Source organism: Scardinius erythrophthalmus (assembly GCF_964197995.2).
Source record: "Scardinius erythrophthalmus genome assembly, chromosome: 2".
Lineage (NCBI taxonomy): Eukaryota > Metazoa > Chordata > Actinopteri > Cypriniformes > Leuciscidae > Scardinius > Scardinius erythrophthalmus.
Window position 1 is genome coordinate 8,675,996 of NC_138222.1, and position 26,724 is coordinate 8,702,719.

At 37.4% G+C, this 26,724-nt stretch overlaps 1 protein-coding gene across 4 annotated transcripts in view; it reads right to left on the reverse strand.

Annotated features, from left to right (window-relative positions):
• The window catches only part of usp10 (ubiquitin specific peptidase 10), a 38,473-nt gene that overhangs the window by 10,173 nt on the left and 1,576 nt on the right, over window positions 1-26,724 (reverse strand). For 2 of the 4 annotated variants that reach the window (XM_081391917.1, XM_081391916.1), the window contains exons 2-5: window positions 9,081-9,149; window positions 6,317-6,362; window positions 5,893-5,952; window positions 3,823-5,013 (exon numbers count right to left, since the gene is read on the reverse strand). In XM_081391917.1, the coding sequence (XP_081248043.1) occupies window positions 3,823-5,013; window positions 5,893-5,952; window positions 6,317-6,362; window positions 9,081-9,149 (1,366 nt within the window). The remainder of the gene's footprint in view (window positions 1-3,822; window positions 5,014-5,892; window positions 5,953-6,316; window positions 6,363-9,080; window positions 9,150-26,724) is intronic. The other 2 variants (XM_081391919.1, XM_081391918.1) reach the window with 1 other exon arrangement.

Below are 26,724 nucleotides of genomic sequence, written 5' to 3' on the forward strand. Positions count from 1 at the left end.
TCGTATTTTAACTCCATTGTTGATTCGAATAGCTAACAAGTCTTACTGCACGCACAGCAACAGACTTAACAATGGGGGGAGGGGGGTGGGTGTCCATTTAGACCCTGGTCCCTGAGGTCAAACACATCGAGTATCAGCCCTAAGTTCCTAGTTCCTGGGGAAAGTTCCTGTGGTGGAAACGCGGCTCATGACTAGTCTAGCTGATTGTTTTTTGGGACACATTTACATGAGATCTTTCCATTCAAAAAGACATTTAACTAGATACAGAGTCTAAAGACACAAATCTAAACAAACATCATAATCAATCACTTGAAGAAATGGAAAATGATGTGATGTTCATCACTCCAACCTTGCTGATGTGACTGATGCACATGAAGCTGATTGTTGAAAAATGATGAGATTTTTGTACCACGCCTAGGAAGGGAGGCTGAAATAATGCTACAGCTCCCATGGTAACGTGGAAATTTGAATTTAGCATTATATTTTAATAGAATTAAAGTAGCATGCATAGCTGAACTAAAAAAAAACAATCCATTTATCTTTCTTTGGACAGTGGGGACATAAAAAAAACATTTGGAACCCATTGTACTTTTGCAATGATGAGAATGTCTCAGAAGTAGGGATGCACCGAAAGGAAAATTGAGCCTAAATTTGGGTGCATCCCTACTCAAAATAACATTGGCCTAAAAGACATCAGAAGAAAAGGAAAGTAATTTGATTTGTAATGATGATAAATTGTACAATAAGACCAGTAATGTTCGTAGTCAATTTTGATTTCATGTTGACTAAAGTTAGTTGCAAAAAAAAAAAAAAAAAAAAAAAAAAAGAGAGAGAGAAAGAGACAGCAATGGTCATGTAAATCTAAATAATGTCACTAATTTAAGCTTGTATTGCATGTCTGTGGCTGGATAGATTTAAACCAGGCCACATCATATTAAATCACTACCTCAAAAAAAAAAGCAGCTAGTATAGAAATTCATCAAAATGCATAATGGCTCTGTAGATTTATTCTGAAAACTAAAATATACGAGGGCAGCCAATGGTCAGGAAAAGAACAGATTCATCTCCACTTAGTGCCTGTCCAAGTGTCTTACATCAGGGGAGATTAGCGCATGACAAAAGGAATGCTGATGGAAAGACACTTGTTGCAGCTTTTTTTTTTGCACAAGTATATATGTATAATAAAAAACAGATTCACATGTTAATAAATCCTATCATTAACTGCTTTGAAGAAAAACACATCTGAAATAGTGATATAAATGCCATCAATCAAGCAGATGCTCTTCCTGTTATGCAACAGAACATGCATTTACCCAGGAGAAAAGTCTAGAATGTTTGAGTGCCACATAAGCCAATTCTGAGATCAATTGAATGTGTCCCATAATAATTTGGCAGGTCTACACAATACACCACACATCTGTTTAAAAGGTCAGATTTAGAAATTATCACCATGTCCTTTTTTTTTTTTTTTTTTAAGGTCTTGCGCAAGATTTCTCATATTTGAGGAACAGCAGGGGAAACCCAGAGAAAGATTTAATGCAGTGTAGAGTCCCAGTGATTGGTTCCAAGGTCAAGAAATCATTGTAGAAGTGTGTTGAATGAACAGTAGTCATTGTAGCAAATCAACACTCAGGCTCTGGACAAGAAACCTCCCTGCTTTTGTTCTTCAGATGGAGAAACATTCTGAACATTGTTAACAATATCATGGGTAAACACAGCACCTTGGTGGGCCTTTCCTCAAAACCTGTCATGATTCATTTGAGCAACAAGTTGAGGAAATGCGGTTTTAAAAGAATTGTGAGCAAAAAGGCCTTGAAGTGATTAGGGCCCACAGAGGAGCTTATGGGTGCCGCCTACAGATCAGCAAAACAGGCTGGCGCCGCCATCTTGTGGACAGAAACATGAACCACACAGAATTAAAAAGGAATAGTTCACACTTAGATAAACATACGGTACTTCCATTATTCACTCAATGTTCCAAACCCAAATGATGTTATGTTCTTTTAAGTAATACAAAAGGAAAATCTTAAGAACATTTATTCAGCTCTCTTCCATATAGCAACAAGACGTAGTGACCATGTCTGTCCACCTCAAGAGACACCAAATTCAATTTGAAAGCAATCGAACTAATGATGGCAACATTCTCAGTCTTTTTATCACACACAGCTATTTTATGGCTTCAGAAGATCTGAAATATAGCACACAAGATGAACGGACCGCTTTCATGGTGCTTTTTAAACTTGACAGACATGGTCCCAATGAACGGTCATAGTAGGCAAAAGAGCAGCTTGAAGACTATTTAAAGTAAGGCTAGGGAAAAAAAATTGATTTTTCGATTAATCTTTTTTTTCTTTTTTTTTTAAATGTGGTCGATTCTATATCGTTCTTTTTTCTTATTAATTAATATGATTGGCGCTAACCTTATAACTAGTCTTCTCCACAAGACGCCATCCTCTTTTTTTTTTTTTACCTTGAGGTAAAAATGGGGACAATGGTCTTTCATTCAGTGCTTAACATGGCGGAAGCAGGTTCAGTGTAAAAGACATTCCAGACAGTACTGCATGGTCACTAAAGTTTATAATTTTCACATGTTTTTAAGCCTTGCCAATTTAAACATTCAAGCGCAAGAAGACGTGAAAAAACTTGCGCGTGTTGCGTGAGAAGTTTTGTGTGCGCGCACAGAAAGCTGCTTCTCAGACAACGTACAAATAAGTTCTTTCATGCCTCCTTTTCACTTGAACGGACAAATTCACAAAAATGTATCTCAAAATGCCTGTTTAGGCGAGTATCCTAATAAACAGTCGGTTATGTCTTAAGTGAACATACACAGTTAAGAATGTGCAACAGTATATTGTATCAGTGCATTAGTCTTAAAGTGACAGCAGCATAATAAACTACTGTTAGACCTACCTGAAAAAAAGTTTATGTAAAATTTGTATTTGTATCTTTGTTCTACTGTACGTATTTGTCCCATCACTTTTAGTTTGATTATTTGTTCTTTTTTTATTAATGACTGTATACTTGTCTATAATAGCGTTCATAATTTATATTAGTAGTTTTAGCTGTGGTATCGAAATTATATGTGAATTGTGAAATTTCACCTTATTACAATACAAGGATACATGGGTTTAAAAACAACCAAAACTCTTCGGTGGGGCCAGTGAAAATGTTTCACTGAATCGAAACGAGATCTTGCTAATCGGAATTGAATCGGGACATATGTATCAATTCACAGTCATACTTAGAAAGTTCATTAAGATTAATGATTTTAACAGATTAAAACTGATGATTTAAAAACTGAATAAGCTAATATGTTAGTTAACTGACATCAGTTGGCTAATAAATGGGAAATATCTACAGAGTGAGGCCTTGATCATGTGAACCAATGATACAAAAACACTTAAAGGGGTATATTAAGGGGAAGGGATTTGTTCTAGTGCATCAAAGTAGCATGGTTGAGATTTTGTTTAACATTTTATGTGCATTGATCAATGTGAATAAAAGCCTAAATTAAAAGACTCTTCAGAAACCTTGGATTATATCACTTGATCCATATGGATTACATTTAACTTTTAGTGGAATGGACCTTCAATGGAGCGACAAATCTCTCCGATTTCATTAAACATCTTCAGATGAACTAAAGTCTTATAGATCTGGTACAATATGAGGGTGAGTAACCGACAGTTTTCATTTTTTGGGTGAACCATCACTTTAGACAAGCCAGCATTCGCTTAAAAACAGACAGTTGATTGGCATGTTTGAGCAAAACAACATTCTTTACAGTTTAGACTCGAAACCATTAACATTCTCATGTCATTTTACCTGCCAATTTTGGGGCCATAGGGTCTTCAGACACAGGGACAGGGCCCTCATGCACCTCATTGGCCTTTTCAGGCAACTCAGAGGCAGCTGGAGTGATCTCGACAACAGCAGGCACGCTCTTCACCTCAACATAAGCCTGAGGACCTCCAGGCAGAGGCTTGGAGTTGTGGAAGAGGCTGGCCCAGGATTTTGGAGGGTTGGCAACAGGTGCTGCAGGGGGAACAGGCGAGACTACCGGCTGAACTTCAGAGTCTAAGGAAAGAGGGGTAACAGAGGAAGAGGACTGCACCTCGCCCATTTCAGACGAGTCTTGGAGTTCGTCTGCGGCTCCAGCAGCCGAGGCAGTCTCTTGCAGCCCGTTAGCCTCCCCCGAGCCCTCGGCCTCCCTCTGATCAGTAGTAGCAGGAATTGTGGTTGTGGGGGTGGCCAGAGCAGCAGCAGGGGGAAGAGGAGATGGTGGAGAGGAGCTGTGTCCTCCATTATCCAGGGGTACTGGGCTCTCTAAAGCTGGGGGTTCTGCATGTTGCTCTGCAGTCCTGCCACCCTGTGCAACCCCACTGCTCTGAGAGGACGAAGAGGAGGAAGTAGACAAAGAAGCTGCCCCGTTTCTGTCTGACAAAGAAGCAGCTCCACTCGTCAAGTCCAATGTTGAATTGTCAGGGCTTTCACAAGTCCTCTGATGGGAAAGAGGGGCGGTTTGGGGTGTGGTGGATGTTACAGAATTTGGGGGGATGAGCTCAGCCTCAGCTAGCATGTCCCCCATCATGTCCTCTGAACCCAGGAGTGAAGCATTTAAAGTATGTCCGTTAACGAGGCCTGATGCCCCCACTCCATCTGTGGCCACGCCGGTGCTGTTGGAACCCTCCAGGTAGTTGTAGTATCCTGGCGGACGTTTTTTCTTTTTCTTCCGTTGTCCCAAGCCACCCGAACCCCCATCCATGTCTGAACAGCTCTGATGGACTGAGGTCTCGGAGTCGTCGCAGCATAGGGAGTTGAAGTCGGCACCATCTGGGATATCAGCGACCGGCGTGGCTGTGGGAAAGGCCTTCTGAGATGGTTGGCAGCCTAAGATGAACTCAGGGGCCTGAGGATTAAGAGTGCTGGAGACTTTGTACAGTGAGTCTCTCACTGCCACAGGCTCTGCATTTATTACCTCATCCACACCAAACTCGATATGCTGGTAGTCCTCTCCTGCAGATCAAAACATCAGTTAGATTGATGCACATATAAACAGGCTAACCCAAACTGGCATTTCTATAGTTAACTTCTCGATTTTAAATAAAAAGATACAACTTAGTTTACGGTTAGAAATCTTATTCTGATCATTCAGTAAGCAATACTGAAGCTAAAAACATGAACAATGATGTTTTTTTGTTGTTTTTTTACACAATGCATCATGTAGTTATTAATCAAATACAAAGAATCTGATTTAAAAGTGGCTGTGGTACTGAACTGTGCAGAGTAAGCAGTGAAGGATAGTTTGAAGTGAATGAAAGCAGCGTTAGTGAATGCAATTACTCTGAGACTGAGTCTCAAAATTAGCAAAAATCAATGAAACCAGAAGTCATCATGGGAACACAAGTTCCCAAGCAATGGATACATGAATAGATAAGACCACATCCTTTGTTAGTATTCATTTTAGATTTTATTTTAGGACAGCATGGAGGACGAACTCATAAGCAGGTTGTAGACTGTCAAGACTGCAACATTTTCAGGTGGAGTTCTGTTAGAGGTCCTGAAAGACGGTCCATGAAGTCACATTCTTAGTCCACTCTTGAGATGTGATGGGCTTTGAGACAGAATTTCCAGAAAAGTAATATAAAAAATAAAAAGTGTCAAAAGCCTCCCATCAACTCCAAGCACTGCAGGTAGATGCATATATGCGCCAGAGAGACGCCTGGCACCTAGGCATGCAAAGCTCCAAAGATTAAATGGACAGGCAAGAATAAGTAAGGGTTTAAGGTAGATAAAGGGGAAGGTTTAGAAAGCTGTCAGTGTTTAAGACCTGAGTGTTGAGTTCTGCAACAAAAACAGAAGAGTAAGGCGCTGTGTAGTGGACCGAAAACTCACCGCAAACCTGCCGTCTCAATGATTCCGTTATGTAAGGCACAGCAGGAGTGCAGTAACCTCCTAAATAATTGATACAGATGAGGGTGAAGGTCACAACTACCTGAGAGGGCAATATGATACTGTCTCGGGAAAGATTATTAAGACTACAGAGATGGGCACGTAGCCTAAGGATGTTTATATTCAACTCATTGATGAATGAGGGCCATTCTACCAATTAATGATTAGGATGTGAATAGGACAGATGAATATTATGAATTCTGTATTTCATGTGTGAAGATGTAAGCTATGGTCAATGGATAATACATGAAAACCAATCTGTGTGCTTATGTGGGCATAATTGTGCTAAGGATCTCATATCTGTATCTCATATCTTTATTTCTGTATCAGTATTTGTAGGAACATTCAGGTGAGGTTTTGATCTTACCTGAGGAATGGCTGATGCAGGAGACTTTATCATTGAAGGGGGGAAGCTGATAAGAAATTAGCACTCAATCACTCAATCACATGAAGTCAATAAAAGCACATACAAACAAACATTTATTCCATAACCTATCCTATAAATTTAAATGCATGTTATCTAAACGGGTAACATTTGGAGTGGTAGGCCAGAGTTTAATCTGCAATAGACCACTTGCAGGGCGTAGGAAATAGTACGTCTCCCTTATTTCCGGTTATGTTTACTTTCAGTGTACTGTGGTCAATGAGTTGAACAAACGCCAACTAAAATGAGTGTCCACAATAAGATTTAAAAATTTGCCAATTTTTGTTGACAGGAGAAGGGATATTCTGATTTTTACTATGTGCAGAATTTTCCAAACTTATCGGAACATGAAGTTTTAATCCAACCCAAGCCGATTTGAGAAAGCAGCGGGTGTTAAAAATACGCCATTATTTCACCACAGGGTGTCAGTGTTCGTCTAAACTAGTGACCGCGACGCTGAAGTGTGAGAACAGATGAATAACATCAGTACGAAACATTTATTTGGATTAAATATTTTAATAATTCGGTGTCATTTTTCAATGTCAATCTTTTCACTATTTACATGTTTATGCCCAAAATGCTATAATATTCAAAGTAATTGACTGTCATTCTCCTCTACGCTGTGTACGTTATTGATTAAATAGTAGGGGTGTAACGATTCATCAACTACATCGATGTATCGATTTATATTCCTATGATCCAACTACATCGATCTGTGCTCGGCAAGTTGGCCATCCGGACGACATATATAGATCTAACATCGGTTTAAAAGGTAATGAATTGATTGTATCGATACTAGGAAATAACGCATTGGATTTAAGCACGTCAGACTTTATATGGATGTTTTTTTCATAGCACTTTTAATGATAAAGGCGTTAAACGTTACTCGATTCATCGCCATGCGTGACGCGCCAGCAGCAGCAGCGCAAAGACAACAAGCAGCGCAAAGTCTCTCACCTCAGAAAAACGGACTTTCATGTCCTCTCAGCCGCTATACTGCAGTAGCGCACAGTCGCACACTCTTCAATTGCACGCCCAAATGCGGCGGAGCTGTAGGCCTATATCTCTTCACTATATATAAAGCACAAAATAAACTACAAGCATGCAACGTCGTTACGTTTTAAATTAGAAAAAAAAAAACGTGTTGACCAGATTCAGTATCTGCGGTCAGATGATGTTGTCAGGCTATATGTCCGTGTCATTATTCTACCATTATTTTCATAACTTGTATAACGAAATAAAGTCTCACACCTCAGAAAAATGAAACTTCATGTCTGATACTGTGCTCGTAGCGTGCACTCATTAATTGCACGTGCAAATGTGCCGGCGCGCGCTGTATCACTTCACTAAAGCGCAAAAGAAATACGAGCATGCAACGTCGTAAATTAGTAAGTTATGAAATAAAAGTAAAATACCAAAAATAAATTACGTTATTGGTACGTCATGTGTGTTGCTATTTATCAGGAGCAGTTTCCATGTTTCTTTACCAGTTCTTCTAAGTATTGTGTATCACCATTGTAGCCTAATTGTTGTTTGTTTAGCCCTACTTTATTCAAATAAAATGTGAATGCATTTGACATTAATTGTTGTTTACTTGTTTGTTTATATCCATAATTAATTGATACCTGATTCCCTTTCAAGAATTTTTGGCTAAAAAGTCACTGAATCGATTTCAAGACACTGAATCGTTTCGGATCGTATCATTCTAAAAGAACCAATATCGTCCTTGAATCATATCGAAAACCTCGAATCGTTGTTAAAACGAATCGTTACACCCCTATTAAATAGCCTAGTCTATTTAACATCGTTACAGCGAGCATTCATTCATTCAACTATTATAAAAGACCGGAATAAACACCAGCGCACACAAGCAATCCTTTTAATAGCCAATTTCATTTAAAAATGTAAACCCAACAAGTATGAAATGTCAGAAAGAGAAAAAAACTGTTAATGAGAAGACAAGCATATAGGACTGCTGCAGCTTAGTGGATAAATATATTTAGCCTATTTATTATTCAGAATGCACAGTTGGAAAGAAAATATATTTATAGGAAAATTTCAGCAAGCTTAAGATAATTAATACAGAGATCATTATCCATTGTTTTAATCAATTGGCAGCTATAAAACCGTGATAAGCTGCATTCTCATGCTGAACGCTCTAACCGGAAACTCCCGATATGTACTAACTAGAATGCGGAAGAAGTTGTGCAAGTAGTCCTTTAGAATGGACAGCAAAGGATGTGCAATAAATAACAATGACTCGTGCATTTTTTGTACAGAAGAAAAGGAGGGGAAAAGGTGGATAAAGAGTATGATGGCATAACATGTAATAGGCAAGATGGCAGTGAATTTCAGTATTTGAAGTTACATTTCCCATATTCCTATGTATCAAAATGAAAATTAAATGTAAAATCAGGCCTACCACTTCCATTTCTTACAATAGTAGTAACATTAAATATTTAAAAGGCTTAAGAAAGATTACACTGAAAGATTAAAAGCACAGTGTTAATGAAAATTCCATTTCAGATGTTGCAAATTGTGAGAACAAACATGACAAAAAATTACACATGATTTTCAAAATGTAATTTCCATTGCAAATTGTAAAAATTATGCTAAACAGTTAAACTAGGATAGAAAAAGGCAAATGCAATAAAGCTTTAAGACTGCCTAACATGTGTTTTAGATGTGTTCACGTGTAATTATTTACCTCGACGTAACAGCGGGGAGTCACAAAGAACTGATTGAACTCATCTGGACTGAACTCCCCAAAGATGTACTGTAAAAAAAAAAGTGCATAATGTTAAGTGACACTTAAAGATTGGTAAGCATTGATTTTAACTTGAACCTGTTGATTGCAAACACTTTGCAAAACCTCTTTCTAGCATTATGGCATCCTTTAAGACTGAGGTGGTCTTTTTGGCATGAGAATCAGCATTACAAATGTGTCCATAATTTAAATTCAGCCCACTTATTAAAACACAATCAAAGCTCTGTGTATGAGGGTAAATGGGGACGTGGCAGCCATTATTACCGCATGATTGCAACATCAGGTTGGGTGAAAGTAAAGAGCAAGTTGGAAAGTGATGAGTCATGCAGCATGGCAAAATGGCTCCCTCGTGCCCCACTTTACAGGACAACGCATTGGCAGAGAGAGAGAGACCCTTCAAGCATTCACGTTGGACAATGTGTAACATTTTATGAGTGTAGAAAATTAAACATTACTGAATGTATTGTGAAGGTTTTTAAATTGACAGTTACTTAAGTGTGGTGTGATCAGCCTTTAGGACTAAAATACTTGGGATGAATTTAAAACGTGGATTATAATTACAACAGTTGCACTTCATTTTACAGTGCGTGCGTGCACTTTCAATGCACTTACAGTGTTCAAGGATCCAGACTAACATTTGAGAGCAGTGTCACCAGTGCCACTAAGTTCTACAGATGGTGGCGCCAGAACCTGATTTGGTAGAGCTGAGGTGGGATTGCTAATCAGAGGCAATTTAATTACAAAAGTACTGTTGTTTTGTTTTACTAAGTGCAGTTAGTAATATTAGGCTACATGTTTATTTCTTGTAAATGAAATTTTGACAGTAAAGCACTGAGCTTGAGTTGAGATGCAGATAAAATTTAGTTTTATAGGGAAAATAAAATTCTACTCTTATTAAATGTACCATTGTTCTTCTATAGTATCATACTGAACTGATCGACAGCTTCATTGATTATAAAAGCGCTCTTAACTTTTTTTATCTTTAATTCTTTGCAATTTGAAGTTTTTGTTTTTCATGTGATTGTGACTTTTCCTATGTCATACTTCAGTACAAAAAGTGTTCAACTTTAACCACTTACACCATGAATGCATTTTTTTTTTATGATTTCACAGCTAAGTGGCACTCTTAAAATTAATGGCTTCTAACTAAAAAAAAAAAAACGATATAAACGAGTGCGTGGGCTGATTTGATAGAACGAAGTTCTTATGTTACATCACTGCTGAAAAAAAACCCTAGAAAAAGTGATGCCATTTATTTATTTTGTTGTTATTGATGATTGACGTGATGACTTATTATATTGGAAGCTCATAAAATCAAGTTTGGACTCAACTGCATCTGGGCCTAATATTGTGTTGATATCTCAAAGCAATCAAAAGTTACGGCATTTGGAACAATGGAGACCTTTTTATCAAAAGTCCAAAAAATAAAGAGATCGACCAATACATAGTTTTCTGAATATTCAAGCATTTTCCCATAATCGGGTGTCAGTTTTGAAATATCGGATTCGCAGATAATGGCGCCATCTTGTGGCTGTCTTGAGAATTGCGTGAAAGACAGCCTTTAACCCTCAGAGGTTCCTTATGAGTTGAATTGAGACCCGAAATACTCTTTTGACTTTTGTGTATACTCACTAGGGCTGAACGATATGGACAAAATTTCATATCTCGATTTTCATGCCTGATATCTCGATATCGATACAATACGATATGACTACGTAAGAACTAAAAAAAACAATACATTTAGAGTTTGTAAAATACACACTGATGTCTATGGAAGAGGTACTAATAATCCTTTCCATAATAATTCGACACGTTTTATTCATATCAGATACGCATTGTGTAACTTCAGTGTTTACTCTATTCTATTCCCAGTTCACCAGCCACTTACTTTTAAGTATTTCGGGAGAAGTGGATGAATTCACGTGTTGTAAACATAGAGGTTGTAAATCCAACAGATCCGATTCTCTGAACTGCGTCTGCGGCACAAACTAACACGGCGGCGCCCATCGTGCATACAGCTCAACTAACGCGATCGTTATAAAGGTGTTTAAACAACAATATACTTCCACTTGCATGTATTTGACAATCGGAATATCAGATATTTCATGCCATAGCTAACACATTTGTGAATATTCTGAATAAAAAAGGAAAATGACATAAAAGCAGATCATCATTCATTCAGCGCTGTTGCTGCTGCTGTGTGTCACGTGACAAGCAATGACGCGTCACCATGGAAACGCCGCCCCCCTCCACGTCCCTGGTAGTGTGTGCGCGCTGGCTTTAGCCAAAGAGTATAGAAGGGCTTCTATACTCTTTGCTTTAGCGGTACTCGTAAAACTGATGTTTGTTATGACTGCCAGAGTTGTATGCAGGGCGAGCGCGGAGAGGGGAAATCTATATCTATATCTTCTATATCGTTGCTTTTTTCGATAGTAATATCTTTAAAGTTCATATCTCGATATAGATACGATAACGATATATCGTTCAGCCCTAATACTCACAATAAAAACAAAGTGTTGTGCTTTTTGCCAAATAAAGAAAAATAAACACGAGGCGAGTTCTGCCTTCTCTCTGTCAGTGTAGTCCATTCTGAAACGCGTCCGAAAATGAACAATAACTCAGCGAATACTCAGTCAAACAGGCATACAGTCACACAGGCATGAAGCTTGAATTCTCTTCTTTTTAATGAAGTAATTTATATAAAAAACAAATATTCTCATCTTGTGAAATCTGTATTAAAAGAGAGCGATTCCAGTCGAGCTAATTACATCTGATTCAGATGTAATGTGACTCCGCCCACGGAGAGCGTGCGCTATTCAAACGCAAATGTCTGAGGCAATCCGCGCAATCCTGTGAACGCCCCCATATCAGCGCGAGAAAACACAAGTTTATTCAGATCATTACTTGTTTACACCGTCTTGCAGCTATGAGAAATAATAATGGAAAATGTCCCCCAGAAGTGCGGGTATGTCGAGGAGCGAGCTGAGGAATACTATTAAGTTTTTTCCTTCTCACGTGAATTTCTTCACGTGGGTTTCTGTTTATGAATGAATGAACGGCAGAGATGCGCGCTGTTTACCACAGCTGGCAAAGACAGTTTAAATTTAAATCGCGTGTGTGAATGAATGATGATGTTTCAGCAAACTGTATTGCTATACTGAGATGAGTAAAAATCGACTGAAATATGCTGAAATAAAATGTAGGCTATTTTATTTCATTTTATTTAATATGCTGAAATAAAATGTAGGCTATTAAACGTTGCTTACGTTTAATACGTAAGCAACGTATTAAACTGCAAATTAACAATATGCCCTAATATTTCATGAAAACAACGTTACAGTCAGGCGAAATATGAAAGTAATGAATACATATAAAATGTAGGCCTATAATCTTTTTTTTTTAACAAAGAAAGTACACTTGAAATATTGTTGAAATTGTAATATTGTTGTAATTGTAACCTTTTTAATAAAATGGCAAAACATATTTACAAGATAGATGTAAGCAAAATCTTAAATGGTCAATATAAGTCTTCTTCTAAATATATCTTGCAGTGTGGCTCAGTCAGTGTCACACCTGAATGAATGGCTAATTATGCAGTCATTATGCAGAGTGGGTGTTCTAAGTTGTAAACCACTCCTCGTTCACGCCCCCTCGCATATTGGCTTTCCAAGCAAAACCTGTTTTACATCAATTTAAATCAATGTATTGTTTTATGTGAACGATAAAGCAAGACTATTTTCACATAATTTTGAAGAAAAAACACTAGGCGAGGACATCCATTTTTCAAAAGTCTTATTGACACATATTTACTATGTGTTTCGTGGCCTTATTTCAGAAATTTTATTTTTTATTTTTTTCAATAACCATGCATAAACATTATTCTCTCAAAAATGAAAACATGTACATACACGTGGCTCACATATTATGGTAGCCCTGTTTGTGCTTTATAGAGTGAATTTACACCTTTGCCATTAATATGTTTATAAGCAACTGAAAAAAGCACAAATGTCAGGGCTAGGGCTGGGCGATATGGCCAAAATTTCATATCCCGATATAGCTCATTTGATATCCCGATAACGATATACATAACGATATAGCAATTTTTCTGTTAATTCAGTTCATGAATAGTTTACCGTAAATCCTCTAATATTGGCCTGTATTCCATTACCGGCCGGGTCTCTAACATTGGCCGGTCTCGCTGTTGGCGGAGGTAAATAATTATTAGAACCAACGTTTTTCTGGGCAGGCCACAACATTATGCTTTTAATAGTAACATGCAAATACCACAGGGGGGCAATGTTTGCTAACGAATCCTATCCAAGCCATAGCTACGGTAGCCTGGTCATGTCAATCACTTCGCTCTTGACTCGCACGTGACGTGAGACTTCAGTCACCGGTAGGCTAACGTTGTTTACCATGGCAGCCGCGGAGCCAAAGAGGATTTTTGGCGAAAATCTATTTTTTAACCCCCTGGGTTCGGCAATCGCGCCGGCGCGATAGTTTTTTTTTCTTATAAGTGCAAAAGAGATTCAAAATATTCTGTTTACTTTGATCTTAATTACGGAGAGCGCGCGCTATTCAAACGCAAATAATCTGAGGCGATCCACGCAAACCTGTGAACACCCACAATCAGTTGGATATGTTCACTTTCAGGTTCACCTCGTTTTCATTTCGAGGAGCAACGGATCCGGTTGAGGAATAGGTCAGTTCTATATTTGCTTTGTTCTAATCGCAATAGTGTCTGTACACGCAAAAAGACTGTTTAAATATGAATCGCGTTTCTCTCTCTCTCTCTCTGTGTGTGTGTGTGTGTGTGTGTGAATGAATGAATGCACAGATGCGCGCTGTTGTGGAGCTACTAACGGGTTGGGTTGGCTGGTCATCTAGTTGAGAATTAACTTACCCTGGTCTGAACCGCGTCTACTACCGTCTTCCTCCATGTTTGTTTATGTATTGCAGCGTGCATGGGCATGCGTGAGGTTAATTCTGCCGTAAAACGCCTTATCGTGGCGTAAACGATAGAGCCTTATATAAAACGATAGACATTTTCTATCGTCCAGACGATATATTTCGTCATATCGCCCAGCCCTAGTCAGGGCATGTCAGAACATCTCAAGGGCCCCAAAAACAGCCCAGACCCCAGAGGGTTAAAGCACTACATCTGGGGAGAGAAGAGTCAACAACGGTGTTAAAGGGTAAAATAACTTGCATCCCTTAATAAACTTAACAGCCACTGATGCACAAATGTGATATGCACAAATAAAAAAATGTTACATAAATGCTTGTTTGTATTTTAAAATTGGTGCTAAAAAGAGACAAACTCACGGAGTCTTGTAATCCGTCAAGTCCTGTCCCAAAGACAAAACTTAACATGAATTACAGTAAATAAACCAGCCATAAATGAATGCATGTTTGAAATAAAAGCTGAATTTTATTCTCTCTCTGTTGTCTAAGCTCATCATTCATCTCGTGAAGTCGTGTTCATAGTGGCGTTCACTCACTGGTTTGATGATCAGATGCTTCAGCATGGCCACCGTATTGTATGCAACTTAAGATGCACTCATTTAAAACTCAAAACCTTAAATTATACTAACGTCTACTATATAACATTTATTTAGCTAATAAATGTCTAAATAATTACAGCTCTGTGGAGTTTAATTATCTCCGCGAGAGACGTTGTGTAAACGCACCGATAAAAACAGCGCTGTCAGCAGGCATTTCATAATCTAGACAAAAACATTAATAATTCTGATAACATGCCAGATGAGATGGACTCATCATCCATTTTTTTTCTGACAATGTTTACGTATTCCAGCGTGTTCCATTCTCTTCACTCCGTTTAAAACGAATGCTTATATTTATAGGGAGATGATAGACTCCCCTGTCATTCATGTTCTCCATTTGAAAACATTAGACTTTGTAAATTTATTTTGACTGTTGTTAATACGCTGTTACAAAAAAAAAAAAAAAAATGCAACAGCTGTAATGTTTAATTTAGGCGGTTCAGAGTGTTATGCTTTAATTCGTTAGAATTATATATTCAATTTTTCATACAAATACTTGGTATAGTTTGGTCACAACCTGAAACAAATATGCGTTTTGTATTCTGCTATGCGAGACCTTTTCAAAGAGATAGCCTAGATAGAAATAGATATTATACACTAGGGCTGTGTATTGGCAAGAATCTGGCGATACGATACGTATCACGATACATGGGTCACGATTCAATATATTGCAATATATTTCGATACTGTGCATAAGGCGATATATTGGGATTTTTTTTTAAGTAAAATATATTAAAAATATTTTAAAAAAGACATGATGTGCATAAAAGTCAACTTTAGTCAACTTTTGTTTACTTTAGGTAAACAATTCAGTACACAGAAAATCAAACTGCCAGTTTGGGATTGTGGTTCACAGGTTCTTGGTGAGCAAATTTGTATGCTCAAGTAGGCCATAATAAAAGAAAATAGGTGCATAGCCCCTGTCACAATACAAAACAACAACGTGAACTGGACGAAAATGAATGAATGTGGATGAAAGTGAACAAAATGAATGTGTCATATATTGAAAACAAGTTTTATGTGATAAAAGATTTTAAAAGAACTGGACGCGCGAATGAGGCGAACCGCGCCGCACTAAACGCCTCGTGCCGCAGGACCTCCAGACGCGCGTAAACGCGTGCATTGGCTTAACATTGAAATCACTCGCGCCAGATGCTCTCTTCGCGTTTGGTGTGAACGATGCACGCGATTACATTTAGAAATAGACAAGCTTTGTTTCCAAATGCACCAAGCAAATATATCCTTTCAACTGTATAAACTTTTATAAAACCAGACCAATAGGCTATAATCACAATAAACACATCCAAAATGAAATATTCAACATATATATAACAACTGCAAAACGTCTAATTTGTAAACAAAATGATTTACGCACTAAATCCATCATAAACTCCGGCACAATTTGCATATGTTTAAACTCTCAAGACAGACGTCACATCCCGAACCTCACAGCAATTGGCTGCCGACTGCGTTTTTCGCTTGATATTTGTATAAAGGAACTGCCCAACTTTTTGACGCTCTCGGTCGCTCTGCAACGCTTTCTCCGGTCCGCTGTCAATCCAAAAAAGGCCAGTGGAAACGCACCGTTAAAGGCGAGCCTGGCGAGGACACTAGTGGTGCGTCTCAGCATAGCTATCTAGTGGTAGGGATTTAAACAACATAAACGTGAACCACTGTCTTACGGTCTTACCATGAATATTTTTGGATGTAAAAAAAAAAAAAAAAAAAAAATCGATATTGCGTTTTTGAAAATCGATACAGTATTGCAAAATAAAATATCGCGATACTCAAGTGTATCGATTTTTTCTTACACCCCTATTATACACAAACACTATATTAGTGCTGGGCGGTTTACCGGTTCATACCGAATACCGGTGTTTATTTTTGTTACGATATGAATTTTTAATATACCGCAATACCGGTGTATGTCGCTTTAATCGGAACGCGGCGCTGCGCGACACAGTCTCACCCCTCATTTACAACACACGTCTGCGGCGCATTACAGCTGCGACAAGGTTTTATTCCGTCCTCCACGCAGTGCGTCAAAATAGACTAGGCGCCTATATTTAGGGAAGCGGCGCGGAGTGGTAGAAACTACTAGTGTCGCGCAGCGGGCGTTACGGATACATGGTGTTGTCATAGCCTTCAGAAATTGAGTAATAAAGCTCTGTCAGACCTGTTTTACACCATAAAATTAAAAAGCATGTCTAATTAAATTAAAATCATGAATCTTATACAACATAAAAAAAATACAAAATCTATGAATTAATTTTTTTCACACATATCCGGCGTTGTGTTTATTCTGGTAATCAAATGAAGAAATAAAACATGAATTTAATTTATTTTAATCATATGAAATGAAAAACTTTGTCAAACAACGTGCTGCACAATGAGCTTTACTGTAAAAAAAAAAAAAAAAAAAAAAAGTGATTATTCCTTACAAAAATAAAGTTGATAATTTATTTGTATTAGTGTTAGTATTATTATTACATTGAGACGCAACTAAATTCTACTGTACAACAGTAATATATTTTTTGTCAGGTTAAACCAAACTTATTTTGACGGTTTGCCGTGAAGACATTTGTGTATATGACACGAGACAGTTTTTCACAAATGAAGCGGTTAAATGCTCACAAAGTGATTTTCAGAGCGGATCTAGAGTCTGGAGCTGAAGTTCATGCATTCGTGTCCTCATATAGGCAAAAAACAGCGCGAGCGTCACATGTGCTTCAGTGTGTGTCCAACGGCTCTGGTCTGCACCAGACGAGTATCCTTGCCTTGTGCAACCCATTTAGAGAGAGAGAGAGAGAGAGAGACAGAGAGAGACAGAGAGAGACAGAGAGAGACAGAGAGAGAGAGAGAAATCACTCACGCTGTTTGTGAAATTACGTCTTGCAGAAAGTTTTCTGTATAAAAAAATCTGTATAGATTAATTTACTCATACAACCTACATGCTAAAGTGAATAAATGTTTGCTGGAATTTGCGCAAAACCCGCAATCCGCCGCCGAAATTCTAGCCCTGCTTAATACATGGCGTCTGGTCATATAATGGTCAGACCATCCAGTAGATAACCTGCTTCCTCTGTGAAGGCTATAATTACCTTAATCCCACAAGCACTAGCAGTTTAACTAAAAGACTCTTGCACTTAGTTAAGACTAATCACTACACTGACTCTATATTAACCAAATAAAAAATAAAAAAAGCTTATCAGAAACGTAATTTTCATGCAGGTCTTTAGGGGAACTGAAAGTGTCAGTTGAAAACAAGGCACAGCAAACGTGCACATAATAGCCCTTCACATTCACAACTAGCTGCATAAAAAGGGAGAGCAAGAAAAAAAAGAAACTGCAGTTCAAGCACATGTAACTGTTTGTAAATTAGCGACCTACACTGCTGAAACGGCACCACAAGGGACAAACAGCAAGCAGTAATCCAATGGCCTGTGGATGGCGAGTACAATCACAACAGAAAGAATGTGTCTTTGCCCATTTTCCACAGGCGTGCCACACGTACCACACTAAGCTCCCCATCGCTGTTCATTTGGACTGGGGATTACCACAAATTAGCCATCTCAACCCTGTACAATGCGAGTAAATCACTCGCATATGCGACTAAATCTATGATAAATAATGTCTATTATTAGCCATTGGCTAATAAATTCTTAGATTTTACTCACCTGTGTGTGTGTTTGTGTGTGCGCGCGTGTTAGAGGCTAAGAATTAGGGCTGCAACAAACGATTATTTTGATAATCGATTAATCTAACGATTATTAGAACGATTAATCGACTAATCATCGATTATTTCGCCGACTAATCAGTAAGTTTTGAACGATTATTCAGCTTTTTCAATTAGTTAAAACACTGAGTTATAAATATTCTAACTATAATATAAAAAAAAGAAAATCACTTCAGCTTTTGAAATGTTTTTTTTTTATGATCTTTGAGTCAACTAAACAGGTCATTCTCTTTAAGTTTTCAGATTTCTGTCCAACTCAAATCACACACAAATGCTCTAAGCATTGGTTAAATATTCTGTTCTCTTTCAATAGAAAAAAAATAATCAGCTGCATTACAGACAAACTTAAACTGCAAACAATTATTATAAGAAAAAAATAAAATAAAATGACATGACAATTGAGCTGACAGAGACATTCTCATTCAGCTTTTAATTTACAGTATAAAAAATTAACTGACATGATATTCTTCATAACATCAGGCAAGTGATAAGACCGTAATACCTAATAATAAAAACAGCCCTGACTCCTAAGCTCGATCAAGCTTTATTCTATGCAAAAATAAATCATCACATTACTGCAATTATATTATTATTGTTAATATTATTGCTATTATTAGTAGTATTGCATTCTCTAAAAAGAGATTTACTGATAGTTATTTAGCTCCAGCTTGGAGAACATTCACCTCTCACCAGCTCGTCTCGTGCCGGGGTGTTTCTTCTTTAAGTGCTTTAACATGCATGTTGTGCTCCCGTGAAAAACAAGTTCCGCCTTGCATGTAATGCACACGACAGTATTCTTGGTTTGAAGTTTTGTGAAACTTTCACACACCTTGCTAGTTCGGATTTGTTTGCACTTGTTCGCACTGTTTTCGGGTTTTCTTCTACCGCAATACCATTATAACGGCTGCATTACACTCTAGCGCTACAGCGCCGTAGCGGTCAAATCGCGATATTGCAGGCCCTTACATTAGGTCACGTGAGATCAAACGACTACTCGACAACAAAGATATTTGTCGACAATTTTTTATTGTCGACAACGTCGACTAATCGTTTCAGCCGTACTAAGAATAAGTTTAGCATAGATATATTTTCACTCGCTCTGACAGAGCGCTTGAGAGTTTTGCTCTCCTTTCAATGCAGCTCAATGGACGTGCAGGGTACCTGTATTTTACGTACTGTAAACTAGTGTGAAGGTGCACGACTCGCCGGCGCTTTGCCTGTTCGTTGAACACTGAAGTTTAACAAGACGCTTGTCAGAATACGCTAAATGTAAATACTCGCGGGACTTTCTAATATTTACAGATAAGGATCTAGCCATTGACATGTTTTCCTCATTAAACAAATGGGGAAAAAAATGCATGTCAAAGCACGAGAGGGCAAGACGCAGTAAACGCTTATTCACTATCGTCAAGCGACATGATTGGCTGATGGTTTCTGAGAACAGCGTGCAGACACGACTAGTCGATAAAATTTGTTGCCGATTATTCTCACTATCGATAATAATCGATTGTTGATTAGTTGTTGCAGCCCTACATCAAAACAAAAAAAAATTGCAAAAAAAAAAAAAAGGACAATTGCAACTTCTGTTTCATGCTGACTTTAACATGACAAATATAAAAAAAAAATGTAAATGATCTTATCTTCCAGTACATTCAAGTGATAAACCACATTTATAAAGAAAGCAAGAGATACAGAATGCACATTGGTTTTTATGTAAAATGTGTCAAACAAACCCCACAGATAAGGACCAGCCAGGCGAGTAACTGGATTTTCTGGTTTCAGCCCTTAAGTGCATAACTAGTTCTGACATCACCATAAACGACCATTTCCACATTCAAATGCTTTTTGATATGGCCTCTCTTAGCATGGTATGGCGAGACCTTTATATTGCTCAGACCAGCAATATAATGAGAATGTCAATGCAGGTCAAGCAACTAATCAAATCGGCTATACAATCAATTACTGAATCGCCATATTTACATTTGCTTCAATGTTTCTTTAGAGAAACAAATCTTCAACCATACAAAACTTACATCATTTGAAACATACTTGCAGTGGTAGCCGGGCGGAAAATCCTCCTATTATCCATGGCACAAAAATGGCCTACTACATGTGACAAACAACAAATAAAGTGTGACTTTTAACAATGTTTTGATTCATTTTGATTACATAATATTATGCATTGAAAATTATGCTTTAAAAATTATTGATATTACAGCATATAAATGGTAGAGTTCTCCCTGCGTTGTCAAAATGTCTCTGTGAATGGGACACTTGGAACTATGCTTCTTTTAAACTTTGACCTGCTGCCGCCTCTCCCTCTAGCACTCGCACTATGTCAACAGCATCACTGAACAACTGGAACAGAGAACAAGCTTGAATCTTAGTTTTGTCTCTGCATTTCGTTTCATTGTTGACCTCTATTGTAATTTCACGTCAAATTAAGTGAGACACAATAAAGGCTGTTGCATTTATTCATTGCCATTTCAGGCTAAATGCTGGCTAAGTTACCTGTAGTGCCATTTTCCCTTGCTCATTTAAAAAAAAAAAAAAAAGCATTTTCTTAAAATATCTTTGAATACTCATATCCGCTGAGCAAATGCATGAAGAATTTGTACTCTAGCCTTAGCTACAGTTAGTAGTCTTTGTCTTTCTAATTGCATAGTTTTAGAAAATTATAATAAGCTTGATACTAGTTAGGCTTGCTGCGATAGTCGGTGTTGAGCCACAACACTGGTTACATCACTTGCCCACCGCGGCACCACCCCCACCGTCATTTTTTTTTTATAGTAATAAAATCGTTTAGTTCAGTTAGAGAACAGACACTACAATTTAAAACTGAACATGTCTGCTTAAAGCGTGAGCCGAACGAGAAACGCAGCACAGATCAGCAGCAGGAGTCAGATTTCACCTGACTTCGCCCATTTGGCCTCACTCTTGACTGACAAGATGACGGTGGAAGATTTGGTTTCAAAGCAAAATGTAAAAGCGCATATTTAGGCGAGCTTGTCATTGTACTGTTTTGTTTTTCCATTTAGAATAATAGACAAATGAGCCCACCATTCAAGCAATCTGCACCCCGAATTGACGCTCAAAGAGAAACTAAAATGTGCATGGTCGCACACGCATTAATAACGGTGCGTGTCCACTCGCGGAGCGAGCAAAACAGCACAAGCGTTTTCGGTTCATATCTATGGAAGCTCAACTTCCATAGGAATTAATTAAACGCTTGCTCTGCACCGCTAGAATGAATGCTAGTGCAGACGTGCGTATTTTACTTTCACCTTCAAATTAGCGATTTTATAAGCCTTTGCCGGTGATACTGGGATTACCAGTGGAAAAAAAACAAAACAAAAAAACATCCCTAATACTAGTAAAATCTAGGCTATACATTGAATAATGTGTCAAATAATGTTCTTAGTTTTTTCTTCCTGTGGGGGAGCATCCCAGCAAGAAATTACAATAGTTTACTATGAATAAAACGGAAATTAACTTAAATTAAATAGTTTGTGTAACCAAAATACCAATAACGGGCAGAATTTTTTTTTTTTTAAATAACACACAATGTGTGACAATTATAAACAAGCCCGAAATACTCCAGGACTCTTATTTTGAAATGTCTATACCATTGCAGGATGATCCTTCAAATTATCCTTTGCAGTCTGAAACGCTGTTGCACGAGCCTGTAGAACGCGCAACAACACTGCCTTTTGACATTGAAACATGCAGCGCTCCTTTTTTTATGAAATCATAGCCTTTTGAAGTTTAATCATATTTAGGTTGTATCGCAATTTATCCATCCCCCGAATATAGGACATCTTAAAATGATCATTAAGACATTTGTTTTACCATTTCTTCTATTGAAGACTTGACACAATTTAAGAAATCTTGAAAGGAACAAAAAAAAAAATAGTTTTATTTCACACACATGCTCCTAAGTACATTTTAGTTCGCACACATCTAGGACTGAAGGCTGAAGTGAATTACAAGAACATTTGCGGGCTTCATTGCACAGGATATGTGCTGTGAGAAATGCGCACTTTGCTTGTTACGCTTGCAGTGTGTGGTCTTACCCGCCGGTATTTTCCTTACAAATGCTCTACGAAAGCATCATTTGTCGTTTGGAATGCAGTGGGCTTATATATAAAAAATGAAACTCACTGACAGAGGGCTGCTTTCAATTTCAAATGCTGACATGCGCTTTGTGAACAGTGCTAATGCATGCGGCTGTGCGTGACTCAGTAAGTGGTTAATTATATGTGCGTCTCAAAATACATTAATTTCGCATCATTAAAAGCAAACAAAGTCAGTTATGTCTTAAGGGATTAAACAGACAGGACAAACCACATCTTATATTTCACAAGAGATCTGTGCATGCAGCTTATCAGATCTCCCACTGTCTGTGACGTCATCAATAATAATAAAACAACAGTAAAGATGAGAGAGAAAAAAAACACAGCTCTTGAAAACTTTCAGATACTGAAAGCACTCTTTGTTTAATGCTTGTAATGTTTTGTTCCACTTTATTATTTACTTGCTTTTATGTTTTGAAGCTATATTAGTTTATATAGGCTATTTAAAATTCTTAACATGCAATTGTTTTAATAGAAATTTTAAATGTGTAATTATAAAAAAAACATATGTAATTAAATTTTAAAAAGTTATTTTAGGTTTTATTAATAAAAATAAAAAATAAAAGTAGATCAAGAATCGTTATTGTTCAGAATAGGATTGCGACTACCGGAATTGTAATCGGATCATCGTGAGGTGCCTAAAGACTGCCACTCCTACTATACAATGATTTATTGCTTGTCTTTGTTGAATAATACAGAAGATTAAGAGCTTTGTTAAAAATAAAATAAAGATTTTTCAGAATCGTTCAGCCCTAGAAACGTATAAAACGAGGTAAGATTTTCCACTAATTAATCGATAAAAAAAAAACATTCACCAAATATACCTGTATACAGCAGGAGATTATCAAAGTTTTACTTTTGTGCTCCCAGCCACATGTTCAGCCATGGCATTTCAACTGGGGTGCCATCATCCCAGATGCCAGCTCACTGAACTTCTAAAGCAGATGTCATCATACTTGGAGAGTGCCCATCAGCTGCCTGCATTTTCAATTTCATCTATAACAGGCTACAACTGAGGGATATGCTCTAAACTTGGCACATCATGAACTGCCCCACCCATAATTGCAATACATCCAACTTCTATTTTCAGGCGTTTCTTTCATTCTAGGAATAGTCTTCAAATTCTCCTCACATATTCAATACAACATGGCCCAATCCTTGTTGACAGTGTTTTGCATAGTCTGTCACTGAACATTAACAGACACATCGGCTCACTGAGCTTTGTAGCGGCTGAAAGTGTGGCCAATGCCAAGGGAATCTGAGGCTAGCGGGCTGTATGCATGTCAAGCATGGACTCGAGTAAGTTGGAAACTATTGTTTACGTGATGTGGGATTCCAACAAGACTGTAAATTTATTCTAAATCACAGTTAACAACTTCTGTTTGACATTTGTGTATGCAGCCATGGCAGTTAGTTAGGCGACATAAACCAGTCTGGTTAAAAATACTGCAGTGGTGCATATTAGTGGTAAAACGATATGGGATTTGGCTGATGGCGAGATCTCATGAGAGCAGGGGTGGCCGATGGCTGATATAAAGCCAATATACCTCACACCATATAATTTAATTTAGATAACATGCAGCAATTAAATTTGACACATTTAGCATATTATATAACTTAAATGAGTCAAAAAGAAATATGAGCATGATAAACACTTAAACAACTTAATTCTGTAATCCTATTATAGTAGCTATTGCACAAATAAAAAAAATAAAAAAATTGCCTATGCAAATTGGGAATCATTTTCTTGAATACTAAATAACTAATAGACTAAATAACGCTAATTTTACAAACACCACACATTGCATATTAATTTGACATAGCGGCAAATCATGCCCCGATCCAATTTACAAGGACAAACTGCCATGCATTTATACAGGCTACAAATACACACGCTGGATTGGATTAACTAAAGTGAGGTTCTAGGAAGTAAATATTTATTAAATACTTAAAGAAAAATTATGTAAATGTATATTTGGTGAAGTATTGCTACAGTATAGGGCCATTCAGTGTCAAATGTGACCCTGGATCACAAAACCAGTCACAAGTCGCACGGGTATATTTGTGGCAATAGCCAACAATACCATTGTATTGTTAAAAATTATCGATTTTTCTTTTATGCCAAAAATCATTAGGATATTAAGCAAAGATCATGTTCCATGAAGATATTTTGTAAATTTCCTAACGTAAATATATAAAACACTTATTTTTGTGAGTGAATGCAGCACAATCGCCAACATTAAAAAACTACTTTAATGGCGATTTTCTCAATGTTTAATTTTTTTTTTAAACCCTCAGATTCCAGATTTTCAAATAGTTGTATCACGGCCAAATATTGTCCTATCCTAACAAACAATAAATCTATGTTGTTTTTTCAGCTTTCAGAATATGTATAAATCTCAGTTTCAAAAAATTGACCCATGTGACTGCTTTTGTGGTCCAGGGTCACAAATCAACCAAATTTCATAAACTTCCCGGGCTCAAATTGTTTTATTTTGTTCACATTTTTTCAGGTGAATGACAAACAAATAGTGATGCCAAAATATTGAATGTCAAAAGGCCAAAAGATGGGTCACATTCCACATAGCTGAAACTTTTTCCTTTAAAGAGGAATGTCTGAAGAACAAATAAAGTTGAAACTAGAAATGCATCTTTTGTCCCTCTATCAAAACAACTGCATCGAACATTCCTGTCCGAGTTCCATAAATATGTTTCCCTTAAGCTTGCGCGCCTGTAACTCAAGAAGTATTAACGATATCTTAATATGATTTTACATTTTGGTTCTTAGCAAACTTTTCTTTTGCCATGTTTCAATAGGCTAAACATCCAAGACATTTTTTTTTTGGGCTTTCTTCATTCATGTTTTTCACCAGAAAAGAGATCAACAAAATTAAAAATTTGAGCCAGGGACCTCTGAGTTGACACGAGATAACCTTATAGAGAATGGGAACATGACATCAGCAGTGCAATGCATTCTGGGACTTAAGGACACAGACAATACAGTAGAGACAGTAGTAGTGGAGGTAGACATTACAGTTTATATTATACGGTTGAAAAACACATTAGAATGGCGAATGCTTGCTATGTTATGAACTGCCATATCCGCATGGGAAACCCGATCCCAGGAGTCACGATCCGATTACAAAACTAATCTTGATCAACTTTTTTTTCTTATTTAATTTATCATCTTGAAAATCTTAAAGGGACATTTCACTGCTGGAAAGATGAATGTGTATTTAAATTGGGTCATTTATGTAGTAGAAATGTGAAAATAGAAATTCTAGACTGAGAAAAGCCAGAAAATGTATTTTGGCTCATGTGGATGAAAGACAACAACTCCCAGAATGCACTTGCTTCGCTGCCCTACGAGGCCACTCCAAAGCCACGCCTACCGGTTACAGAGGGCAGTATCAGAAGAAATGATACAACTAGGCTACTAGTCGACTCGAAACTGAGAAGACGGCGTTTTATTGTGAGATCCCCCTATGGGCAGGCTGAAGAATTGCGGAACGAGCTCCTCCTACTGGCTGTAGTCTCTCGCCTCTGGACAAAACAGCCTCAGATTACGCTAAATGCAGATTTTTGCATCATCTGAGGTTTTTTTCCAGACACACAATACAGAAATCTCTCGTCTCAGGGGGACATGAGGGAGGGAAGCACGGTCATTCGAAAATACTACCGGTTTCTACTGATACAAAGCTTAATGCTAATCGGTGAAGTATCCCTTTAACTTCTATTATTATTATTATGATGATTATTAGTATTACATATGTAATTTTAAGTACTTTTTACAAATTAAAAATATAAATTAAAACAATTTTGTTAAGAATTTTAAACTAATATAGCTTCAAAACATGTAGCCTAGTAAACAATATTAAACAGAGGAACAGAGAAACACATTACAAGCAATTAACAAAGAGTGCTTTCAGTATTTAAGACTATCTGAACGTTTTCCATTCAAGAGCTGTGAGTGATTTTTACTTGAACAGTTTTGTCTAATTAGAACTGTTCAAGTAAATTAATGAAGACGAAGAATGGGAAGTCTGACATCTGAGCTGTAAAAATAAAAAATTAAAAGTCCAGATACAGTCAAAACAAGACTTTTCTGCTTTAATTCTGCAAAAAAATGGCCAAATATCAGCCGACCACTA